At 37.0% G+C, this 20039-nt stretch overlaps 1 protein-coding gene across 25 annotated transcripts in view; it reads left to right on the forward strand.

Moving 5' to 3' along the window:
• Nucleotides 1–20039, forward strand: part of pnut (septin 7-like protein pnut) — a 483231-nt gene that overhangs the window by 384405 nt on the left and 78787 nt on the right. For all 25 annotated transcript variants that reach the window (XM_067107220.1, XM_067107226.1, XM_067107227.1 and 22 more), the window contains one exon: nt 1697–1862. In XM_067107220.1, coding sequence (XP_066963321.1) covers nt 1697–1862 — 166 coding nt within the window. The remainder of the gene's footprint in view (nt 1–1696; nt 1863–20039) is intronic.

Below are 20039 nucleotides of genomic sequence, written 5' to 3' on the forward strand. Positions count from 1 at the left end.
AACAGGCGCCTCATTACCCCCTCTTTCCCATCTTCTTGCCTCACTGCTTAGGATGCCTTGTATGAGTGAATTATTGCTGTTTCTCAGTCGGGTGTTCAGACTGGACATTGTTCGTCTAACAATGATTTTTAAATCAGGCAGGCGATTTTTTATGAACATTTGTGTGGCAGAGTGTTTGCGAGGTGCCTCAGAATGTCATTGTGAGCAACAGTGATACCTCTCATGATCTCTCGGGTATAGTTCGTCCAAAGGGAACACCCATTATATACTGTAGCAGTACGAGTGGAAGAGCAGCAGTTTTGTGTCTTGGTGACAGAAGGCAAACCTCCTTGCAATCATGTCACCAGTTGCACATAGTTTACGACACCTCTGTTCTATGTATGCTGTATCTTTTAGGTTGTCCATAATAATGTGGCCCAAATACGGAAGTTCATGCACGAATTACAGATGTTGATTTCCGAGGAAAATTTGTGGTTCTGCAATATGCTTAAGCAATCTCAGGAGCAGCAATATCACTGGGTCTTGGTTTCGTTTTATAGGATATCATTTTCCTCTGTATATTGGCGGCAGGTGTCAATGAGTTGCTGGAGACCTTGCACTGATGGGGAAATCAGAACCATATCGTCGGCGTAACAGAGGTTATTTATTGTTGTTTCGTTGATGGTGCATCCAATTGGGAGTGAATTCAGTTTGACATTCAGGGCATCTGTGTACATGTTAAACAGGTATGGAGTGAGAATGCCCCCTTGCCGGAGCCCGTATAGGGAGCCGAAGGTGTATGACAATATGTTACCCATTTGACACAGAATGCCAATTAGATATAGAGGTGTGCCTTGTTTGTGCAGCTTCAAGAAGAGCTTCAGGTAGTTTACCCTGTCAAATGCTTTTCTCACATCTACAAAACACAGAAAAACAGGAGAGGCTGAGGATAGGTAATAGTTCAGCAATTCTTTCAGGATTTAGATACAGGTGTCGGTTGAGTGGTTTGCTTTAAAGCCGACTTGGTTGTCAGTAGTGTGTAGAAAGGGGAGAAGAATGGACTCAGATATCTTCAACACAGTTGTAGTAATTGCAATCAGGTGGTAATTGCCAGGTCAGCTGCATCCTTTAGCTTATTTTTTATTAATGGTATTAAGTGAACTAAGAGTAGGGAGTCTGGGAGAAACTGGTGAATTATGCACGCATTTATGATTTTTAATTTTTTTCAGGTTGCTTAAATTTTGTTTTGGCATTCATATGATAATTGCCATGCATATATTATCAGTATCTCCTTAGTAAATATTCACAAAGTACAGTACCATGATCTGTTTACAAGCAACAGTTACCTTCTGTATATGTATAGGCTATTGGTGATACCACAATGCATGAAACATCATTTTATTAATAATAACAAATGAAACTTGCCATTTAGTTAGATGAATGTTATACTGCCAGATTTGGTGGTTGAAGTATGCAGGATTTATAGTTTTAAACTTTAATGTTGAGGATTACTTTACTTCAAAACTACTTATTCATCAGCATGTGCAGTATCACATACTTGTATTCAGACTCACGGTATTTTCGATTTACAACTGATGCATCAAAGTGCAACTCCCCTTGTGAAGTACATCTTTACTGAGCTAAGATTTTTATCTTAATGTACGAGTAGAAGTTATGTCCACCATATATATCTAATTTTTTTTTCTCAAATTTGCAGTTGAAAATATGGAGCACTGTGACTTTATTCCCCTTCGTAATATGTTGATCCGCACACACATGCAAGACTTGAAGGATGTTACTAACAATGTCCATTATGAAAATTATCGTTGCCGAAAATTGGGTGGTATCACTGGAAATGATGGAAAATTGAAAATGTCCAATAGGTAAGATGATATTAAGTTTTTACTTATTATTTTAGAAGAAATTTTTGTCTTATGTAGTGCACACAGCCATCTGGTGACGTGTAAACTTGCACTTGTATGATAGGTTTCAGTTTCTTAGGTGAACATGTATTGATCTATGATTTTTTTAATAAGTGCATTAGTTTAGGAATATAGGATTATTTTTGGTTGCACTGGATTAGTATTTCTAAATTATTGCACCATACATTATAGATAACCGGAGGTGTGTTTCAGGGTGTATAGAGCTGTATGCAGTTTCATGGATTATATAAGGCTATGTTTTTTTTTAAAGCTTGAACCATAAGGACATTTAGGGATTTTGAGAGTTTATACATAACTTCTTGTGTATATGTTATCTTAATGCTTATTTGTATTTTGTTTATCTTTGAATATGGAGGTTGGGTGTAGCACTGTTCAATGTTGTTAAGTGGATAAATTCAAATTTAAAATATAAGAAGTATATTTCAGCATTGGCCTCTTTTCAGACTGTTTAAAATTGAACACAAAAATACAGTATTGGTAAATGTCCTAAAATGAATAGATTTGAAAGGACATCCCAGGTGTTAGTTCCACTGAAAAAGAACAGATTTTTACTCATGATAAATACAGCCCGACCTCTTAAAACTGGCACCCTTGGGAACCAGGCCACTGCCAGATCACAGAAAATCCTGGATGACAGAAATAACCCTTAAAAAACCTCCTTTGTAAACAGTCTTGCCAGCTCATTCCACATATATATTGCTATATTATCAAAAGTAGAACAGAGCTTAAGAATAAAATCACTGTCATTAGTTAGGTTTAGTTCCTTAATAAAATTCTGGCCTGCTCCATAAGCATCTCCTTGGAAATGCTTACACCTTTGCTACATTGGAGCTTAAACCACTTTATAAGTGTACTGTTGAATCCTGATCTCTGGGCACCTTTTAACATTTTCCAGCACTTCAAAATTTTCTGGCTTTCGTTTTCAGCAAAAACATAAAAATCTTCTGCTCATGTTCCTTTAAACCTGTACATTGTGTGTGTTTGTGTGTGAGAGATTTGAGAGAGAAACTGTTGGCTCCAGTTAGGTTGTTACACAGACAGATATCCATTTGTAAAAGTCAAATAATACAGTTGTATTAAGAATGATAATTTTAATAAAACTGTTGTTTTATGTACTGTATGGAATTACTGTGTTATTGTAATATACTTTATGAATACAGCAGTCACATGCCATTTGCATTCTTGTAATGTTCACCTTCTTAAAATCATCAGCTGATTGTGTTTTACTGAAGCTATCGCAGCCATTAGTTTGTAAATGAATTTAATTTCGGAGATTCATTTTTTCCCAAATTACCAGAGCCTGGTTTAAAAATGCAACTTTATTTATAAATGCAGTAAATTAAAGAAGAAAGGCTGTGCTTTCGCCAGTATCGGATGCTGCTTTTGCCTCTTCCAAAATGTTTTGTGGCCTGCACATTATTCGTTTCTTCAGCCACAGCTACAACCATAAATTTAGTAGCATACTTTCATAACACTTTCCTCTCCATTGCGTGAAGGATGAATAAAGATGTATTTTATTTTTATTTATGGAAGTCACCATTAAAAGTTAGCAAATTTTTAACAGGTCAACAACTGTAACTCAGACCTTAATAAACGTGTGTTAGTTACGGTAACTGACATTGGTAAATGGCTGATTCTCAATTCGTTTGTTTATGTCAGTAGTTGCTGCTGTTCATGTCAATGTCTTGTACACAGTAGTAAGGGGTTGTTAATTATAAGAAATAGCAATGACTTCTTAAACAAGTCACAATGTTGGTAAGCATGATTTAATATATGAAGATTTGTATTTGACCTAATGAACTTTTGCTTCTAGGCCTATTTATTAATTAAAATCTAACTCTGATATAATATGCATTATCAGTGGTATCTACCAAAACTGAGATAGGCATAGAAAGCCTAGCTTAGTGTAATCTAATGAAAATACGTCTCGCACCATACACAATGTATATATGAAATCATGTTTTTGGCACAAAATTTTAATGATCGCATGACACGAGTAAATACACAAATTACGGTTCTTTTGTATGCTGTATGTTTTTCAGTTTCACAGAATGTTTTAGTTGGAAATAAACTGTGCGTGCATATTTATGGAGCAAGCTTCAGTTCTGAAATCTGAAAAACCAAAAACTGAAATGACATGTGGCACCGCCCTCATAGCTGCTCAAGAACTAATGGCAGCTGATCAGAAAACGTCCTAGATCATGAGAGTTGCCAGACCATGGAGTGCTGAATTTAAGAGGTCAGACTGTAGTCACTGTATGCAAGTGAATACCACATAAGTACACACCATGTTTTTACTCAATAAACTACCTTTCTTTTTTATTTAGCTTTGCTGTGGAAACATGGCTACATGGTGTGGAAGTTAACAGATGGCTGTTGTTGGGAGCTAGTATGAAATGTTGACATAAAAATGATTTGCTGACAACTCTAGCAAGGTCTTCATCTTTCATATTCAACTTGCTCCGTAATGAGTGGTAAACATCATCCTATTTAAGCGGGGTGCCACCTTTAAAGCTCTTTGATACAGTATTCTATTTTCTGAGTCCCATATCTGGCCCATTGGATCCTTTTCTTATTCTGGCCTCCACAGCCGTGAAGGCAGCTATTTTCAACGTGGGCAACTCTCCTTCAACTTCAGCGTCCACCTCAAAGTTCACTCGAGGTGGCATGTCTTCCTCCCGAAGACTTAGTCAGTCAGTGCCCAGGACCCTTCACCTTGCATCACCACCATTCATCATATCACCAGGCTAAGTGTTTTAATCCCAGATGGCTATATGTTCCCCAGAGGACTTTACAGACTGAGGGATCATGTTTCCCCTTTCATTTCATCTTAAGAAGCCAGTCACCTGCCAAGTCGTCAGGTAGAGGGGGGAGGCAAATGAGGTTACTCTAACTGGGACCATGGCTTTTGTGGTGTGGATCTGTCTCTAGAAACATTAGATAATGTTGAGGAACTAAGTGCTAAGCCTTGGGTCATCACTATCCTTCATGACCTGTATTGCTTTCCCTGCCCTCCCTTTCTTGAGTCAGACCCCTCTCTTTTTATACCTGTAATATCTAGAAGTTTCAGGCGCTCTGTGCATAAGACAAGTCGAGGATAGCTAACGAAGCTATCGAAGAAGTGAGTCAAGAGTTACTGGGGCTCTGTAGTCTTCTCTTCATTGTTGTAAAGGCTGGGGAGGCTTGAGGCTGATATAGAACTGTAGTCAGCTCAGCAAGTTTCTTCATTGCTGATATAGAACTGTTGTCAACTCAGCAAGTTTCTTCATTTGACCATCTTCCAGGATGGTGTAAGTGGAGTCTGTAAGGAGGTTGATAAGGAAGTACAATTTTTTGGGTTCATTGGACTTACACGTATTTCCATGTTTGCATTTACCCGTCTTGAGGTTCGTATGGCAAGGAAGATTAGACTTATTTCACATTCAGTTTTTGCAATAACTTTGGCAGCTCGGGCTCGCAGAGTTAAATGTCTTGGTTGTTACCTCTATGACTGATTGATCATGGCTTCATTTAGGCAAGATCTTCTTCACCTCTTAATTCTCATCAGTCTTTTACTACTACTACTACTACTACTACTACTACCTATTCATATGGAACAGGCCCACAAGGGCCATTAACTTTAAATTCAAGCTTCCAAAGAAAATGGTGTTCATTAGGAAGAAGTAAGAGGAAGTAAGGGAGATACAGAAAGAAGAGATGTCACTTATTGAAAAAAGAAAAATAAATTAATAAATAGATAAAAATCTATTAAAATGCAAGAAGAATAGGCAGTCCTTGTGTTACATCAGACTTGGCTTACATCGTTCCGAGGTTACGTCACTCTTCAGATGTATTTATCAAAAGTTATTTCCCGGGTTACAGCAAGTTCCAGGTTTACGTCACCAGTCCAACAGAAGACTGGAACTTTAATATGGCTCCAAAATAGCAGAATGGTCAAAATTTGGAGTTCTTTTTTTATTGAAAAGCTCAATCAAAATACAGATCACATAGTTTTCAAGACACCCAAAGGATTAAAAGTAAGGTTTTCATATGATTTTCGACGTTGTCTCTGGTTACACCGTTTTTCGGCTTGCGTTGCGGCATAGGAACGGAACCCCTGACATAACCCAGGGATGCCTGTATTAAGGTAGTAATGCATTGCATCTTCCCTTGAACTTCTGAAGTTCCAATTGCACGACATCATCTGGGAGGCTGTTTCACAGTCCAACGGTGTGAGGAATAAAGGACTTCTGGAACTGAGATTTTTGACAGTGAGTCACATTTACTGCATGTTGGGGCTGCTATTCAGCGAATTTGGTTGCTCTCAGCAGATAAAGGGAACAGGGATCAGTTGTGAAACTGAAAGATTCTGTTGAAAAACGACTTACAAAAAGTGACAAACGAGACCATCTGTCGATGATCCAAGTCATAACTGCTACTGTTAGGAAATAGAAACCTACCACCATGAACAACTCTATCTAAAAGAGATAAATCTCTGGCAGAAGCAGACATCCACACCAGAGAACAGTATTCTAGTAAAGGAAATACAAATGACTTAAAGTATGTTGCATTGATTTTATCACATTATAAATACTGTATATGAGGCTTTGCAAACAATACCCAACTTTCGTGTGGCATTTGCTGAAACTTTCATTAGATGTTTCTCAAAAGTTAGATGTGAGTCAAAAGTTACACCTTGAATAGTCCAAAGAGGATGAGAGGAAGAAATTGGTGAAGATCATCCAGCATTTTTGCCCTGTCCCCATCCAACAGTCAAATTCTTGCAGTTTTTGATCATCCATCTGGTGCCTGTGCAGAAGCTGATGCCCCACTGCTGCTTGAGGATTCAACCTACAGGTTGAGCTCACCAGTTTTTGGAGAGTAGCATAATTCCTAAGGGTTTTCTGGTCCAAGTAACTGACTAGGTGTTGCTGAATTCTTAGTATTGGCAGTACAGAAACAATATATGGAAGGAGTGCCTCTGTTCCTCCAGATCTGGACGTATTGATATTATCACGCACATTAAATAGTAACTGATATGCCCAGCTCTTTGACCATCAGAGGCCTTTATTTATCAACCTGATAGCAGTAGTAACATATTTGAAATGCTAAAAACACAATCACAGTTAGTTACCCAAGATATAAGGGGAAACCACAATGAGTTGCTGTGCCAGATGGCTGTTTGGGGAGAACACATTGTAAATTTTATGCCCCGGTTCTTTTTAGGTGCATGGCATGTAGTTGCCAGCCCAGACCCTGAGATTCAAAGTCCATTCATCAAATTGATTGAGTAATGATGAAATTTGCAGGGTGCTGTAGTGGTTATGGGGTAGTCCACTTGTTGATATGATTTCATTTATAAATAACAAACTGCCAGTTTCCAACCAGACCTTACAGCCTAGAAGACGGATGCAAAGGTGCAGGTGAGGGACAACTTGGACAACCTTACTTCTCCTTTTGTCATCTGGCAGATAGTAGAGAAGTTTTTTACCCTAATAAAGACCAGGATGACCCCTCATTACTTCAGTCTGGTCTCAGAACAATTGGTTCTCGGATTTACTGGATCTGGTGGTGTATAAGCCCAGGATTCTTCTGCTCTGTAGGAAACTACTGAAACAGCTGTACTTCCACAGCATCCTTAATTGGCAGGAATTTCTTCATTGTCATACCAAGAGGTTATTGATCAAAGACCTGGAGTAAAATGCATTTTGGAAGCTGCAGCAGCTGTCTTGTAACACAGCACAGGATCTCAGTGAATAACATTTATCAGAGAAAGTTGGCCTAGATTTATTGTAGGTTTAGTGCAAGAACAAGTTGGCCTAGATTTATTGTAGGTTTAGTGCAAGAACACTCCTGCTCCTCCATTTCCAATATTGCCAACTTTTTCATCTTTGTTTTCAGAATAAATTCTCTCTCTCTCTCTCTCTCTCTCTCTCTCTCTCTCTCTCTCTCTCTCTCTCTCTCTCTCTCTCTCTCTCTCTCTCTCTCTCTCTTTTTTTTTTTTTTTTTTTTTTTTTTCAATTTGGATCTAGTGCTGGTAGGAATATTTCAGACTTATCAGATATTTTCAAGAGTACCCCAAAGACATCTGTGAAACATCCTAGCTGGTATAATTCATTATATAACTCTAGTCAAAGTGACCAACAGAACTTTTTCTTGGCTCTGCCCTTTTTGAAGCATGTCAGGGAGTTACTTTCCTTGTTTGGGAATATGATGTACAGTACTGTATTTGAAAACTAGACATTCAACAAGCTCCCCTTCACCCTGTACAGGCAGTCCCCGGTTTACGACGGGTCCGGCTTACAACGTTCCAAGGTTATGACACTTTTCACATATATTCATCAGAAATTATTTCCCGGTTTATGACACATGTTCCAGGGTTACGACGCATCGTACGTCAATCAAACGGAAGAAATATGGCTCCAAAACGGCAGAATAATCAGAATTTGGAGTTTTTTTTATGAAAAACTCAATAAAAATGCAGTTTACATGGTTTCCAATACACCCAGAGCATTAAAAGTAAGGATTTCTTAGGATTTTTTACGATTTTCAACGAATTTTCGGTTTACAATGATTTTCAGCTTACGACGCGGCATAAGAACGGAACCCCCGTCATAAACCGGGGACTGCCTGTACTTCATTGCTAAAACACAATCTTCCAGTGCTCTTGACATGATGGTTGCTCCATTTGCTATCACTCCTTTTCATTGAACTCCTCTTTGTGATGACCTCTTAATTTGTCCTGTTGGGATGGTTAGAGTTCATATGCAGTGAACACTAGAATTCTGCTCTCTTTCAAAATTTTTTCTTCATGTAAGTAATGGAAAAAACCAGTTCTTCAAGAAGACATTTGTTTTGGCTGTGCCAGTTAATCACAAGGGCTTTCTCTGTTTTTTGGATGTTGATTTGTCACTATTGAAGGTAAAAATACATAAGGTTTGCACTCTTTCCTTACTTGTGGCCTTTAACTATAGTTTTGAACTTTTAGCAATTCTTTGATAAAGTAATTAAGATGGTAACCCTTTGTGAGTTCTGTTTATTTAACACATAAACATTTACATGTATTCTCATCAGGGCTAAATGTTGAATGTTGAAGTGGAACATGTTACCACGGGAGGGGGGAACAAGCTCAGTCTTCTTCTACATCACAACAATCACAGATTCTCATGTTTGTAACACTCTTGTAAAGCATGGCTACCTTCGGTATATAACTTTGCACCTCAGGTTGCTAGTGAATGCTTCATTACATGTTAATGCAGATTACCTACCAGAAACGTGGCTGAAATTCTCAGGATACTGTAGTCATTTGATCTCATTTGTCTAATCCTTTAGTAATCCTTTAATTACATGGCTTTCCCATAAAGGTCACGGCTCTTTCATTGTATTCTCCTAATTGTTATTTCATTTAATGTATGATAAAGCCCTTAATCCCTTTCCCACACTATGGATTTGATATTTTGTCACCAGTGACTGTGAAGTGGGCATCATATGCAGGAATGGTTGAAAGCAGTAGAGTCCTTTCTGTCTTAACCAACGCAAAGCATGATTGGGAGTTTTTTAGTTTTATGAAAAATGTTTTGTCTGATATAGCATATTTTTTAAACTTAAAATTGTCAGTTTGGAAGTAACTGCTAAAGTGGCCAACCAGTCAAATACTAAGGACCTCAGCATTTCTATACTGGTTGTAAACAACACCAGGATGCCAGATTTTTGAAGCTAAGAATAAATGTTCAGTAAACTTTGTTGCTCCTTCAGAAAGGAATTTATATAAACCACAATTACTTTTGTGCATATGAAAATTAGTGTTGTTTTTTCTGGGAACTTACACCAGTGAACAAACTAAATTAGATATTCCCTTGCTGAAGTTTTACAGATACAGGACCTACATACTGTATATATACCTCATATTTTATCACTTAGTTTCATTTATTTATTTTAAAGTAAATAATGTGTACAAAATTAATTTTTAGTAACTGACATTGAATAAGCAAGAGGCTAGGCTGAGAGCTAGTATAATATGGAGAGCACATTTCTGAGTGAAGTAGTAGTCTATGAAATGTCTACAGTACTTCATTTTTAGTTTGGGCACAAGATTTTTTGTGGAAACAGTCCCATTATTTGTTGGTCTTGATCATAGCTGTGATGAACTTTATTTTGCATTTAATAACAAGTCCTTAACAAAAAAAGGTAAAAACTAAGGAAGAGAAGAGTTGGGATCATACCTGAAGAAAACATAAGAATTAGATTAGGCAAGAAATTTAATGCTTGTTTTATGAACTTGGTTGTATGAATCCCAAAGTAGCCCTCAGTGAGCTCATTTTTCAGTATTATTATACATTTACTTCGGTTTCTGTATTGATGTAGTGCATGAACTCCAAAGTAGTCCTTGATTCACTCATTCATCAGTATCGTGGGAATTTTTTTTATGTCTAAAGGTATACAAAATATACATTTTGAAAAATAAGTTCAATGACAGTCACTGCTGAGTTCATGAATGGAGTCCTTATTTATATAAACATTAAATTTCTTGGTTCTTTTGCTAAATTATTTCTAATATAAACTAATTTCTTTTAAGAGGTAGGTTCTTTGTTTCATTTGTGGCTTAACCCCCACCTGTGAAAATTTTCCTTTGATCTATTTTTAACCATATTTTATCAATAAGACTGGATTTAGATATGAAGTAAAAATCAAAGATTTTCAAAGTATGTACCAAGGTGGACTGATATTAATGGAGAGGTTTTCATAAAGAATTTTTTGTAGACAAAAATGCCTGAGTGAATATTTGACTAACTACTTCGTCTTTGAAATGTGTTTAAAATTTCTAACCTGCTAATGATTACTGTGCATGTTTTAATTCTTGATTATCAGACAGTTTGTACTTATCATTGTTAAAGTCTAGCTGAAGATTTCACTTACTATACATTTCCTTCACTGGAATAGGTGTTCTTTGAATTTTTATTATTATTCATAATACAAACCCTTTTCATATGGAACAGGCCTACAGGGGCCGTTGACTTGAAATTCAAGCTTCCAAAGAATGTGGTGTTCATTCAAAAGAAGTAAGAGAAGGTAATGGGAAATACTGAAAGAGGAGATAAGTTATTAGAAACAGATAAATTAACAATTTTAATAAAACTGTAAGTAAAACATTGAAATGCAAGTTAAATTGTATCGGGGTTGTAATGCATTGCATCTTTGCTTGAACTTCCAATTGAATGACATCCTCTGGGAGGCTGTTCCACAGTCCAATGGTGTGAGGAACAAAGGACCTCTGGAACTGAGAAGTTCGATAGCACGGCACATTTACTGCACATTGGTGCTGCTGCTCTGCGGAATCTGGTTGCTCTCAGCAGGAAAAGGGGATCAGGGGTCAATTGTGAATGTGGAAGATCTCTGTTATGAAAAAGTGGCAAACGAGACCATCCGTCAATGGTACAAGTCATAACCACTAATATTAGGAAACAGAAACCTGCCACCAAGAACCACTATCTAAGTGTGCAGTGTGGATGTCTGCTTCTGCTGGAGATTTAACTCTCCAGCAGAAGTAGACATCCACACTGCAGAACAGTATTCTAGTAAAGGAAGGACAAATGACCTAAAATAGGTTGCATTGACTTTTATCATTTTTATAAATATATGAGGCCTTACGAACGAAACCTAACTTATATGCATTATTTGCTGAAACTTCATTAGATTTTTCTCAAAAGTAAGATGCGGGTCAAAAGTTACACCTAAAATAGTTAAAGCTTCAGACTCATTCAGCAAAGTCCCATCCATCTGAAGGGGAGGATGGGTTGGAAAATCTGTATGTGATCTGCTAATCAATAGTGTCTGACCCAGTCCATGTCCCGATTAAGGCTGAGGGCAGCTTCATTTCTCATAAGTGGAGACTACTATACCCACAAGTGTTGCTTCATTGGCATACTGAACAATTTTGTTTTCCAAGCCAACAACCTTATCACTTGTATACAGTACACCAAAAAATAACAGTCGACCAAGAACACTACCCTATGGAACTCCAGACGCAACAGGTCTTGATTCACTGCTGCCTACCTGTAAGGAAATCTTGAAGTAATCCTAAAACATATCCACTCCCTCCAAGATTCTGAAGTTTATAAATAAGTGCCCTCTGATTTACTAAGTCAAAAGCAGCACAAAAATCTATTTGAATTACTCTGAACTCAAAACCCTTATCAAGGTTCTCTTGCAAATGGCATGTCAGGTCTAAAAGAGCATTGCAGGTACCTAACTGCTTCCTATATGCATACAGGTATTGACTTCCAGTTAACAATCGTTTAGATTCCACATACTTATTTAGTGGCTTAAAAATGTTTTTCAGCAACTTTGGAAAGCACAGGGAGAATAGAAATTTGCCTGTAGTTACTGCAGTCTGCAGATATGCCACTCTTTGGAACAGGCACTGTATTACTAAGCTTGCGCCCATCCGCAAAGATACTAAGTCAACATAAAAATTTATATAATCTACTAATCTTGGGAGACAACACACTAGAAACTTTTTTAAAAAACAAACAGAAGAAACCATCAGGATCTCCACCCCAGCTATCAAGATTATCCAGAATTTTCTTAACACCCCTAGAGCGAAATGCAAATTTTGTAAGAATAGGTTCAGGATGTGCATCAGGGAGAGGGACATCCTCAGCTGGTTGCTTGGCTTCTAAAGTTCAGCGGAGTAGTTCAGCCTTTTCCCTAGGGCTAGCAACCATCTACAGTACCGTCATCTGTTAGAAGTGGTGGAATGGAAGACGATCCTGACCCAAAGATAGATGGTGCCAATTTGGTACACCACAGATGAGTCTGAGTAATTCCTTTAAGTTTCCTCTTCAAGGAAATATGGTAATTTCTCTCCACTGTATGGTAAGTTCTATTCACAGCACAGCGACACTCAACCAAAATGGTGCAATTTTTATGTGAACAATTTTGTCTCCATGTGTTGAATTTGGTCTGTTTGTCTACATGTATCATCAGACCATGGCTGGTCCCCTGTCCAGAATTTGATTACCTTCCTACGAACATGCTTTATTAAAATAGCCAGCAGCTTTTCATTTAACTACTTTTTGGGATCAGGATCAAACATAGCATCTGAAATATTACATGTCTGACAAGCTTCAATAATGCAACCCCAATTGGCTAGATTTCAGCCAGACCATTTTTCCAATGGTCACATTAGGAACATAGACTGACAGATATGTCCAAGTCAGTGGCACAATGATCAGAAGTGCCTATATATTCTCAGACCTTGGAATTGACAATAGCTGGAGCATCTGAGAATGAAGTCTAACCTGTTACTAGAAATATGCAAGGTTCCTAAGTTAGCCGGACAAAATCAGAGGATACACAAAACTCAAGAGTAGTCCTGCCATGATGATCTGTGGAATTTGAATTTAGCCACTTGCTGTGCTTTGCATTACAGTCTCCATGAATAAACGAATGAAGCTTTTGAATCCTGTAACTGAGACATACAAATCCTCTCAAAGAGACAGTCATATATAGAACTGTCAATACTTGGATTGCGGTAGCAGCAAATACATAAAAATTGTAGAACTTACTGAAAATTTTAGAACGGGGAAACCCGTGGCAACTACACTTCAAGTTTTTCTGAAGATAAATAGGTTGTCTGGACTTAGTGTATACAACCAAACCTTGCACATGTGGGATGTTATGACGATAAACAAAGTCAGGACCATCAAACTCCAGGATTAAACACTCAACCTTTGACTTGTTACTACTCACAAGAGTCTCGCATAAAAACATCAGATTACAGTTATGGGTACAACTTTGGAGATCAAGAAAATATGACCTTAAACCCCAAATATTGGAGTAAAGTACTTTGCAATTTTTCTTCCTGTAATGAGTATTATGCCCAGAGTTCAGCTTGATGTCAAACGAAAGAATTAAAATTAACAATGTAAAATTATTAGCAAAACTAGCAATTAGACTCATAACAACAGTAATATTGTAAAAATCAACAGCACAATAAACAACAAGACCAACAACAGCAGTATTTACATTATTTAAAATTATAATTAAACGTGACTATATGCCATTGAAAAAAGCTCCTTAAGCAAGTGGTTGACAAGGTGGGGCCGGCACATCTTGTAAGGCAAATAAGAAATCCACCAGGTTTGTCACAACAATGGAGGGAGGACAGTCAGGATGGATTTAGAAATTAAAAACACTCGGAAGGAAAAGATTAGGTAAAGACAAAGGCTCTTTCCTGATAATCCACCAAGCAACTTTTGCTTTCTCATCAGCCTGTCCTACACACTTTTCGAAAAAACAGGAAAGTGAACAAAAAAAAAAAAAGGATAAATGCCCGATTGTACCCTCAGGCCATGGAAGGCCACATTATAATGGCTATGGCACAGTCCAGGGTTGGAGAACAAGGTTTGCATTCTGAGTAACCTTCTCTTAGAAGGGTTGCCTATCAAGGCTAAAGGGTCCCTTCTACCTGCTGGTTTGATTTCAGTGTGTTTCTAAAAGAGTTGCCTGCCAAGTAGTATAAGTTAAATATTTTTTTTGAGAAAGGAAGTGTAAATATCTTGTGTGATGGTTTTTCATAACTTGGTTTAGGGCTCACTTTAAAGAATTTAGCACTTCATTTCATTTTACTCTCCTGTTAATGTCATTTCTTCATTAAAATGACAGTATTTTGAAATACTGGTGTATCTAATTTGTTTTTTTTATTTAATGAAACTGGTATTATCAAGGGGTTTAGCTATGCTAGAGATTGCAGGTTTGTCAAAAATCTAAGCCTAACCCTGGGTAGCCTGTGAAAATGTACACTTCACTGAAAAAAAAATTGAATAGAGTCCAAAGATATAAAAAGTACATGTTACATAAAATGTAATAATTCAACATATCTTTTTCAAATTGGTAGGATCATTATTATTTTAATCCCTTTATAGATTTACATGAGTTTTATACTAGTATTTGTTTTTTGCATATATAATAATTTTAGTGTTGTGTACACAGTAATGGAAATGTACACTGAGTAGCTAGGTGATTAGACTTGGACTGTGGTTGACTTACAATATTGCTCTGTTATATATACAAAAAATTTACATAACAAAATGTAAGTAACAGGGCAGTCTTGCAGTTTGGTGCTTACCTTGAATGCTTCCATTCATCTTATGTGTTATCATAATACATCCAAAAATATGACACTTAACCAGCTAAATGTTAATCCCATGCCTTCATCTCAGTAGGCTAGCCTACCCAATTTAAGTGTTCACGATCAGCTTTGGATCAGGTAAATGAATCCCTACACACATGTAATCCATAGGTAGCGTATGTAAGTATAACTGGAGAGGGAGAGAGAGAGAGAATAATAGCACACCAAGTATATACCAATTTGCAAAAGATTGCCCTCTTATGTACATTTTGTGATGCAAGTTTTCAATGGACATGGCAGAACAGTGTATCATATTTTAAGTTACAGATATTTACAAGTCTAATCATCTGGCTGTTAAATGAATGTTTCCACTGCTGTGTATAAACTAAATAATGAGCATGCACTGTTAGAATTAAAATGATAGAACCAATTTTTTATACAGGGTGGGGCAAATCAAATGCCCGAGTTTTGATAGGCTATTAGGAAAAGTAAAACAATACTTACAGAATTATTTGTTGTTTTATTTGAATCGGTATACAATGCCGTTTGTGTGATCACTTTTTGAAGATGGCATCAGGAAGATGGTGGCCATCTGTAGCGATGCACTGTTGAAGGCGATGTCTGAAGTTTTCGGCTGCTCTTCGGCATATCTCAAGGGGTATTGCAGTAATTTCCTCCCGAATTCGCATCTTCAGTTCTTCCAAATTGTGTGGCCGACTTCTGAACACTTTCTCCTTCAGATATCCCCACAGGAAGAAGTCACAAATGCTCAAATCAGGTGAGCGTGGGGGCCACTCGACATTACCCTTCCGAGAGACGAGGCATGCCGGGAACATCTGTCGCAATTTGACCATTGCAACTTGAGCAGTGTGGGCTGTTGCTCCATCTTGTTGGAACCAGATGTCTCCCAGATTTGTTTCCTCTCTTAATTCTTCCAATTTCGGTTCCAAAAAGTCTTCCAATATCGCAAGATAACGTTCAGAGTTGAAGGTGACAGATCTTCCATCCTCCTCAAAGAAATAAGGCCCAATTACCCCAAATTTGGAAACTGCACACCAAACAGTAACTTTAGGAGAATGGAGCGGTCTCTGGTGAAGTTCTCTTGGGTTGGTTTCAGCCCAATAGCGACAGGGTGGGGCAAATTGAGATGTGCCGAAGAGCAGCTGAAAACTTCAGACATCTTCCTGATGCCATCTTCAAAAAGTGATCACACAAACGGCACTGTATACTGATTCAAATAAAACAACAAATAATTCTGTAAGTATTGTTTTACTTTTCCTAATAGCCTATCAAAACTTGGGCATTTGATTTGCCCCACCCTGTACAATATGTACAAAAAACAAGTACTGTTACAGTGTACATAAAACAGGTTTTGTTGTAGGGAAAACCTATTTATGGTAGCCGCTGTGAGTCCCCAAAGGAGTTGCTCTCTCATGGTCCCCCCAGGGCTCCATAGGATGAACCAACTTATAACAAAATTCCCTTATAGTTTTTCTCGGCCAGAATAGTGCTTGTTGGCACAGTGATAGAATATAAAGGACTCAGGACAGGAGGGCTGTATCTCCTGTCCTACAATGACTACCTCGGCTCTGTCTCACTTGCTCAGATGTGGCAAAAGCATAAGTCAGCCATTTTCATTACATGCCAGGTTTGTGCAAGATAAATGTTCACTCCAGTCCCATGCCTTCTCGTCAAGGAAAGTGGTTGGGTATGAGGACTCACAGTGGCTACCAAAAATAGGTTTTTCTTACGTTAAAACCTGTTTTTTGATAACGTAGCCACTGTTTGTCCTCAAAGGAGCTTACAAGGAAATTGACAGGTGGTGGAATGGCTTAGTTCCTAATAAATAAATCCCAACAACCCAGATTAATTTTTGGTCCGAGGTATAGTCACAGGTTATTAACCATTTTCTTTACTCTGGATACCCATAGGGTTTGGCAGTAAAGAGCAGGAAACAACACGCAAACCAATATATATATGTATTATTCTTTGTGGTTCAAAGGTGACTTACCTATTTGTGTTGGGTCTGGCTGCAGGATCATTGCACCTTCCACAGCAATATCTCAGCATGACCACCACTCTCATGGCAATAGTGTTACAGGAATTTTCTATTCAAGGTAAAGTCACAGATTATCAACCATTTTCTTTATTCTAGATACCCATTAGGGTCTGGCAATAAAGAACAGGAAACACAAGAATCTATAAATGTATTATCCATTGTGGTTCTACAGTGACTTATTGTGCCTTCACCAGTTCAGGAATACTGTCTCTAATAACCATTCCGTATGCTCGAAGACTTCTTCAAAGGAAACATTTATGAAGAAAGTTAATGATGTACTCACATTTTGGATGTCATGCATCTTAGGAAAGGAATGAAGGTATGCCTTTTTAATGAGGGCTACTAAAATCATTCTCAGCCTATGTAGAGATAGGATTGTTTGTGCTAGGGTGTAGGAAAAATGGACCGTCTGGGATGTTTGCCATGCCATCTAGGTAAACCTTAAGTCTTTGAACTGGGCATAATATTTTATATGAAATAATGAGTTCTTTTATCAGAAAAGGGGATTTTCCCTTTAAAAAGGTCCTCACTCTTGGCCAGGAATGATAGGCCAGGAGGCAATAGCAAATAACAACTAGGTGTATGAGTGGTGAAATTTAGTTTGTTTAGAGAGCCCAGTACGCTAATCTGAGCTCCTGATGTCAAAGCAGTCAAGAGGAATGCCTTTTGCAGCATATGAGTTGTAGTTGTATTGGGTCCATGAATTGAGGGAATGACAGGATTCATAAGAACCTTATTCAGGGACCAGGTAATTGGAAGCCTTGCAGGACCTGACCTTTGGAATGTAAATGACTGCAGAACAGAATTAAGAAATGAGTCCCCTTTGGAGGTTTCAATTTTCAGCCAATAGCCCCATGAAATTGGTATGACACTCCCTCATAACAGGTGACCATCTTCCCACTAACTGACAATCACCCAATGGCCTCCCCAACCTGTATGTATGTATGTATGTGTGTGTGTGTGTATATGTATATATATATATATATATATATATATATATATATATATATATATATATATATATATATATATATATATATATATATATATATATATATATATATATATATATATATATATATTATACAGGCAGTCCCGGATAACGGTGGCGGTTCCATCCCTCCATCCCCAACCGAACGTCGCTAACCAAAAATCGGTGATAATAGCACTGAAATCCCAACTTAATGGCACTGTTAACCGGAGATTGCAACCGTTAACTGGAGATTGGTACTCGAAATCCCCACTTAACGGGACTGTTAATCAGAGATGGCTCTGAAAATCCAGTTACGACATCGCTAGCCAAGCACCGTAACACCAAAACTCCGTTAACCAATGCCACGGTCAGCAGGGACTGCCTGTATATATATATATATATATATATATATATATATATATATATATATATATATATATATATATATATATATATATATATATATATATATATATATATATATATATATATATATATATATATATATATATATATATATATATATATATATATATATATATATATATACACACACATACATATACACAATTATATATATTCAGTAACTAACAGTAGTTTATATTACTGTGTTCATACAACTTAACACAGTAAAACAAACTACTGTTAGTAATTGAATATTAGTATTAAATGACTGTTAACACATCCTTAATGCAAACCAAAGGTGTGTTTACAAAATGGAAAAGCATTCTAGTTTTAACATATTTTTATATTTTTCAAGTATCTGTATTCTTCATATATCATACAGCGTCAGTTTTTGAACTTTTTGTCTTGAGTCAGGCAATTTTATGTATTGCACCTATTGATGAATATTTTTCTATTTTGGTTGTTACTTATTTGTAATTACTATAGGTGAAATGTGTTTATCAATTTGCAGTTTTATTGTTAAGTAGGCTGTAATACAGTACCTCCAAATATATTTTATGATATTTAACTAAGGTTTGATCAGTGCCACTGTTATTTTGCATAAAAGCTCATTTGTTTTTTTGTTTAGGCAACATGTCTTTATAGGAACATATATTATATCAGTGTCCATGTGACTCCTACCCATTTAATCCCTCATAAATAATCACCTAAAATCTTTATTTGTCTTCTTAGACTGTTAAGGGTAAATATAAAGCATTTTCTTTATAGTGGTGTGGTAATTCCTTTTAATTACACTTGCCTCCTAAGGTAAACAAAATACATTGTTGAAAATAATCTTATTTATTATTAACTTTAAATGGTCCTTATTGTAAAGCTCTAAACAATAGTAGTATATATATTATTTTTCTGTGTTATATGTTGTTATTTCTCTCTTTGGATTCATGGTATACCCTTGCTATGGCAGTGCCTGCATACATTTTTGATCATCTGGATGTACCGTATTTCACATACTTTTTTCCAATAGGACTTACCATTACACATGTTATCTATTGTAGATGTATAGTGAGCATGCACAATAATCTACCTAGATATAGCTGTATGAGACTGTCATATCAGTGAAAGATGTCTTTAACCCCTCCACTGTAAAATTTTTAAGTGATTGATGTACTGTGAATCAAGTAATGTATGTGATTATTTGATAGACCAGCTGCTTTTAGACCGTTGCTATTCCCATTAAAGGCGTCTTTTATAAAGTAGATCCAGTATGGGTCTAACAGACTGTGGGAGCCTTTCATTGATAAATTCTACATCTTGCTGGTTCAATATATTCACCATAAACTGGAGTTCAGGAAAGCTGAACATAAACTTTTAAAAATATTTTTAGCCGTATAAACTGCTTATATTCTACTAATCTTAAGGTTGCAAAAATCAGTGTGATAAGGGGTATTGGCATAAGGATTAATTCAAGTGATAACTGCCAGGGTTGTGGCACATGAAAGGCAATCCTTGTTTGTCTGAGCCCAAACCTATTACACTACTGTGATAGAAGGCACCTTTACCTTTATGAGA

The sequence above is a fragment of the Macrobrachium rosenbergii genome, chromosome 8 (genome assembly GCF_040412425.1).
Source record: "Macrobrachium rosenbergii isolate ZJJX-2024 chromosome 8, ASM4041242v1, whole genome shotgun sequence".
Classification (NCBI taxonomy): domain Eukaryota; kingdom Metazoa; phylum Arthropoda; class Malacostraca; order Decapoda; family Palaemonidae; genus Macrobrachium; species Macrobrachium rosenbergii.